The 6,519-nt window shown below is 41.1% G+C and overlaps 1 protein-coding gene across 1 annotated transcript; it reads right to left on the bottom strand.

The window, feature by feature from the left end:
• Positions 1 to 1,915: 1,915 nt before the first annotated feature.
• LOC139003519 (olfactory receptor 4F6-like) lies at positions 1,916 to 2,854 on the bottom strand. The gene has a single exon (XM_070405509.1). The coding sequence runs from the start codon at positions 2,852 to 2,854 to the stop codon at positions 1,916 to 1,918; it is 939 nt and encodes a 312-aa protein (XP_070261610.1).
• Positions 2,855 to 6,519: the final 3,665 nt, after the last annotated feature.

The raw sequence follows: 6,519 nt of genomic DNA, 5'->3' as shown, positions 1-6,519 counted from the left end.
CATAAACCCCACACCAGGCACAGTGACCCATAGTTGGGAAGGACCCAAAACCTGGAGCTGCTCCGTGAGGAGCAAAGGGTTTGAACCCTACAACAGGCACCCCAACTTTTAAGATCTTCACCAGTGACAATCCCTTAAGACATCTAGCTTGTAAACTAACAGGGCTGTCATCCACAAGACCATCAAGGATATAATAATCTGAGAAACTGCTTTTCAGGTGCAGAACTCACTTGCCCCAGGGCCCAGTGTGAAAATGGTGGTCAAGGGCTATCTGGACCTGGTGCTGGAGAAGCTCCTTTGATTTTTGCCTGCCTTGGAGCATGAGCCTGAGGTCAGGCATGTGACGTGACACACATTTGAGGACCTGCTGGAGTGCTCTCCAGAAAGGGACTGGACAGCGCCATCTTTTCACTCTCCCTATGCAGAGCTCTAAAGCAATGCTTTTCAACCCATATGCCCCAAGAATGTTTAAAACATCCAATACCTAACTGTTTAGTCAGGGGCACTGACCTCTTTTCCCTTAGATTGTCAAATTAAAGAAATGACAACAGCCAACACAATAGCTGTCTGGTGTGAATGAATCAAAATTTACCTATTTTTTTTTATCAGTTCTGCCTAAAATATAAAATATATTTTGGATTGCTGCAGCATTTTAGTAGTTTATGTGCCATGAGATGAAAAAGGTCAAAAATCACTGCTCTAGAGCGTTAGTATCTCTCCAAGGGGAGCTTTTACATGGGTGTCTGGTGCCCTGGTCTTTGTGGCTGCCAAACAGAGGGTCTCTCTTGAACACCTGGCCCTGGTGGCCAGGGAGGCTGGGGTTCCTGGGTCCCAAAAGACTATAAAAATTGGAGAGACAGTTCTTGGCAGGACTACCACCCCCAGTGCACAGCACAGACAGCAGACTGAAACACAGCCCAGTCTCTCTGTGAAAGAGGCCTATTTGCCTGTCCTGGAGCTTTGGTCTGAGGGGAAAGCTTTAGGTTGGCTCACATATAGGGGCCTAAGGACAGACCTGCTCTCAGAGAATAGAGGCAAGTGCCCACCGTCTTTGTATTCTCCCTCTGCTTCACAGAACTCATCATTATCTCCCAAATAGGAGCTTATATATTCATTTGAAACCCCAATTTTTGTAACTGCTATCCAGGGGATTGCCTGGCACTGGTGGTCAGCAGGGCTTATGTTTGTAAATATATATAGTCCCACAGACTATATATATTTACAAACTTTAAAAATTGCTTCCTGGAATCTGGCTTTCAATCATTCTGAATCTTGGTGCTGACCAAGATCCTGTCCTTGAGACACTGACAGGTCTTGGCACACCCTCAACTACTGGGAGCCATTAAAAATAAAATGGGCTGACCCTGGCCAGTGTATCTCAGTAGTTAGAGTGTTGGCCCACACACTGAAGGGTCATGAGTTCAATTCCCAGTCAAGTGCATGTACCTCAATTGTGAGTTTATTCCCCAGCCCCAGTTGGGGTGTGTGAGAGGTAATCAATTGACGTGGCTCTCTCACATCAATATTTCTCTCTCTCTCTTTCTCTCTTTACCCCTCCCTTCTTCCTCCCCTTCCACTCTCTTTGAAAATCAATTTAAAAAATATCCTCTGTAAGGGTTAACAAAATAAATAAATGAAATAAAATTAGAAAGTGTGAGAGATAACCAAGAGTTAGGGCAGGGTTGAACAATAAGGTTTATCTCCTATATGAAGCCACTTTTTCAAGACTGGGAGCAATGGCTGCTTTATCTAATGCATGGAAACCACCACAGGCAGTCAGCAAAATGAAGGCTCAAAGGAATATGTTTCAAACAAAAGAGCAAGACCTAAGAAAGATGATTCATTCTCCATGAAGGTTTAGGGACTTAAAATTTATGAAGAGTCACTTGGAAATTTTGTGTTTCAATAAAGCCACTTAGTGATTTTTTCTAAAACCCATAACCTGACTGAACACTCTCCTTATTGCCATCATCAGCTCTCTGTTCCTGAATGTGTAAATGACTGGATTTAGAAATGGAGTTAAAACTGCATCAAATATAGCTAGAAATTTATCCAGATGTGTTGAAGGCAAGGGCCACACATAGAAAAAAATCAGTGGACCAAAGAATAAAACCACCACAATAACATGAGCTGATAGTGTACAGAGAGCCTTGGATGAGCAACCTGAGGAGTGTTTCTGAAGAGTGACCAGGAGGAAGACGTAAGAGAGAATGAGCAAGAAGAAAGCACCCAAGGAAATGAACCCACTATTAGCAGTGACCATGAACTCCAACTTATAGGTGTCTGTGCAAGCAAGTTTGATGAGCCGAGGTATGTCACAGTAAAAGCTGTCTACTACATTAGGCCCACAGAAGGGCAAGTTTACCACAAATGCCAACTGGGTTGAAGAGTGAATGAGACCAATAGTCCAGGCAACCACTAAAATCAAAATGCACAGTCGTGGGCTCATGATGGTCAGGTAGTGGAGAGGCCTACAGATGGCCACATATCTGTCAAAGGCCATGGAGATGAGCAGCACCATCTCAGTACCTCCGACAGCATGGCTAAAGAAAATCTGAGCTAAACAACCCCCAAAGGAGATGACTTTCTGCTTCCTGAAAAGATCACAAATCATCTTGGGTGCTGCAATGGAGCCAAATATCATGTCAATTATGGAGAGGTTGGCTAATAGAAAATACATGGGGGAGCGTAAGTAAGGGTCGAACGCCACAGTGACCACTATCAGGAGGTTTCCCATCATACTGGACATATAGAAAAGACAAGAAAAGCAAAAAAGAAGAAGCTGGATCTCCCAGGAGTTGGAGAGACCCAGGAACACAAACTCAGACACCACAGAGTGATTGGCTCTATGCATTGACTCATTTGGTAGGTGCACTCTTCTGTTACCTAAAGGAAGAAAATGACACAACTCGAATTAATACTATTATATTAATACCCTCTGTGGAAAAGTATATAAATTTTGGAAATCAAATATTACCTGAGCATTTCACAAAAATCAAATAACATTCTGTTGGCCACTGTTGCTGTCATTACATATGACAGTAACTGAGTTGTCAGGTGGTCTTGCAGGCACAAGGAATGGTGAGCGATCTGGTGGACTGGTACCCATGGGTGCACCTGATGAAACCATAAACAAAGGGCACTCGATATTAAATTGCTTTATCAGTTTTGTCACTGTAAACTATCCTCTCCCTCACTAGATAGGCAAAAGAGGTCTATTCCATGACAAAGAGACTTTAAGATCCTGTGAGTCTGATTTTGCTCCTCAAGCAAGAAATTATCCTATTTTTATTTCCAAAAATATAATTAATTCATTAATATCCAAATCAAACGGTACCTCATGTCTAAGTTTACCCATGACCCACCTACACATCTACATTCATTTACTGTATTTAGAGTTGGTCACATGTCTATTTCCTCAAATGATTATAAACTACTCAAGGTTATAAATCATTGTGTCTTTAAATTTTTAATCCCATACAGTATCTTGCAAATATTAGGTAGTGAAAGAAATCTTTTAAATAAATGAATGAGTTACATCAGAGGAATGGCAGTGTGAGAGATCCCCTTGGCCTGTTGCCTGGAAACTTCAACAAGTTTATCAATTATAACTCAAAGAATATCAACAAAGAATTCCCTGCTCAATATAGAAGCACACCTGACAGACCCATGCATTGAAGCATTTGGTGAGCAACTGGGAATAAATGAGGAGGCAAGAAGGGAGAAGAACCCAAACAACCATAGATGCAGCCCAGCAGGTTGGCCCAGAGAGGGGAGGAAGCTGGTGGTAGCAGGCTCTTCCGTGGGTCTGGAGGAACAGAGAGTCAAGCTGGGCTCTCCAGCAGGCAAGCAGTGCAAATAGTGGCTGAGTCAGAAGAGAGGGCAAGGACACAGCAGAGGGATGGTGCCACAACTGTCTGCTGTTGGGCAATGATGTTTCAGACAAAGAAATGGAGCCACAGAGCTCTGCCACACCTTGAACTCCCAAAACTCATGTCCAGTTGCCCTTGGTATTAGGTCGAGGAGCACATTATCTGCAAACCAAAAGCTATTGCAATAGAATTGTGGTTTCCCTCTATGACTGATTCCCAGGTGGGGCACACTGGAAAGACCCCATGGAGGTCCAGGGTCATCATGATAGTGGGGACAAAACAAACCCCACCCCCAAGCAGCACAACTGTACTGTCTGAAGAAAGTCAGCGAGGCCAGCTCTGGGAGGTCACAAAGGTAAAAATCTTGTGATTCTGTGCCACCTACTGGAAAATAGTAGAAAGACCTCTTCAGAGAAAACTGGTGGAGAAAGGTCAGCAGTACAATAGATGCCTAGACAGAGGAGACCAGCAAATACCATGAATAGCCATGGTAATGAAGAAGTTCAGAAAGAAAATGAAAACTCTACAGAAAGCTAGTTGGAACACGTGGAAATGTGTAATGTAAATGACCGAGAATTCAAGATTGCAGTTCTGAAAATACTCAATGAGATGTGAGAAAATAGATAGGCAATTCAAGGCACGCAGAAAACAAATTAGTGAACAAAATGAGTATTTTACCAAAGAGATTGAAGTTTTAAAAAAGAACAAATCAAATCCTGGAAATGAAACATGCAATTAAGGACATTAGCAATGAACTACTGACCTATATACTGAAAACTACAAAGCATTATTAAAAGAGATTGAAAATATAAATAACAAAATGGAAAAATATCTTGTATTCATGGATTGGAAGAATCAACATAGTTAAAATGACCATATTACCCAAAGTAATATACAGACAATGCAATTCCCATTAAATCCTAATGTCATTCTTTAAAGAAATAGAACAAAAAAATAAGATTTGTATGGAACCACAAAATCCCTAATGACCATAACAATCCTGAGGGGGAAAAAGCATAGCTGGGGGTATCACACTTCAAATTCTATTACAGAGCTATGATAATCAAAACAGCAAGGTAATGGCAAAAAGACACACATATCAATGAAACATAATTGAGAGTCCAGATATAAAACCCCATATATATGGGCTGATAATTTTTAACAAAGGAGCCAAGAAACACACCATGTCTTCAGCCTGGCTGGTATGACTCAGTGGTTGAGTGCTGACCTATGAACCAGGAGGTCACAGTTGGATTCCCGGTCAGGCACATGATCGTCAGTAGGGGGCATGTAGGAGACAGCTGATTGATGATTACCTCTTATCATTGATGTTTCTATCTTCCCCTCTCCCTGCCTCTCTCTGAAATCAATAAAACATATTTTTTTTAAAAAAAAAGAAAGCCTCTTCAATAAATGGTGTTGGTAAAATTGGAAAGACACATGAAAACAAATGAAATTGGACTATAGCTTGTCCCCTTGTACAGAAATTAACTCAAAATGGATCAAAGACCTAAATATAAGATCAGAAACAATAAATTACTTAGAATACAGCATAGGTACTAAACTTATGGACCTTTGTCATAGAGAACATCTTATGAAGTTGACTCCAAAGGCAAGGGAAGTAAAGGCAAAAATAAGTGAATGGGACTATATCAAACTAAAAAGTTCTGCACCGCAAAAGAAACTGACAACTAAACAAAGAGGCAGGATTGAATGAGATATTTGTGAACAATAGCTTTGACAAAGGTTTACTATCCAAAATACATAAAGAACTCATAAAACTCAACACAAAACAAACAACTCAATTTAAAAATGGGCAGAGGTGCTATAAAAAAGAAAGAATTTTTACCATTTGCAGCAGCATGGATGGAACTGGAGAGCATTACGCCAAGCAAAATAAGCCAGTTGGAGAAAGATAAATATCACATGATCTCACTCATATGTGGGATATAATGATCAACATAATTTGATGAACAAGAACAGATCCAGAGACAAATGGTAGGGGAGGGGAGGCTAGAGAGCAACCAAAGGACTTGTATGCATGCATATTAGCATAACCAATGGACACAGACCCTGGGGCAGTGGATGCTTGCCCAGGGTGGGAATGGCTTGGGGGAGGGAGGGTCAAATGGGGTAAAAGAAGACATATATAAAACTTTAGACAATAAAAAAATGGACAGAAGACCTGAACAGACACCTCTCTGAAGAAGACATACAAATACCCACAAATAGCCAACAGATATATGAAAAGATGTTCAAACTCACTAGCAATTAGAGAAATGCAAATCAAAACTGCAATGAGATACCACCTCACGCCTGTTAGAGTGGTTGTTATCAACAAGGCAAGTAATAACAAGTGCTAGAGAGGTTGTGGAGAAAAGGGAACCCTCACTCACTGCTGGTGGGAATGTAGACTGGTATAACCACTATGGAAAACAGTCTGGTAATTCCTCAAAAAATTAAGAATAGAGCTACCATGTGACCTAGCAATCCCTCTCCTGCGTATATACCCAAAAAAAACTTGTAACTATGTAATCTCAAAGATATATGCACCCCTATGTTCATTGCAGCATTATTCACAGTGGCCAAGACATGGAGACAACTGAAGTGTCCTTTTATAGATGATTAGATAAAGAATACTGCTCAG

The sequence above is a fragment of the Myotis yumanensis genome, unplaced genomic scaffold (assembly GCF_028538775.1).
Source record: "Myotis yumanensis isolate MYYU_CA2020_CCGP unplaced genomic scaffold, mMyoYum1.0.hap1 SCAF_1, whole genome shotgun sequence".
Classification (NCBI taxonomy): Eukaryota; Metazoa; Chordata; class Mammalia; order Chiroptera; family Vespertilionidae; genus Myotis; species Myotis yumanensis.
This window is presented reverse-complemented; position numbering and strand designations above follow the sequence as displayed.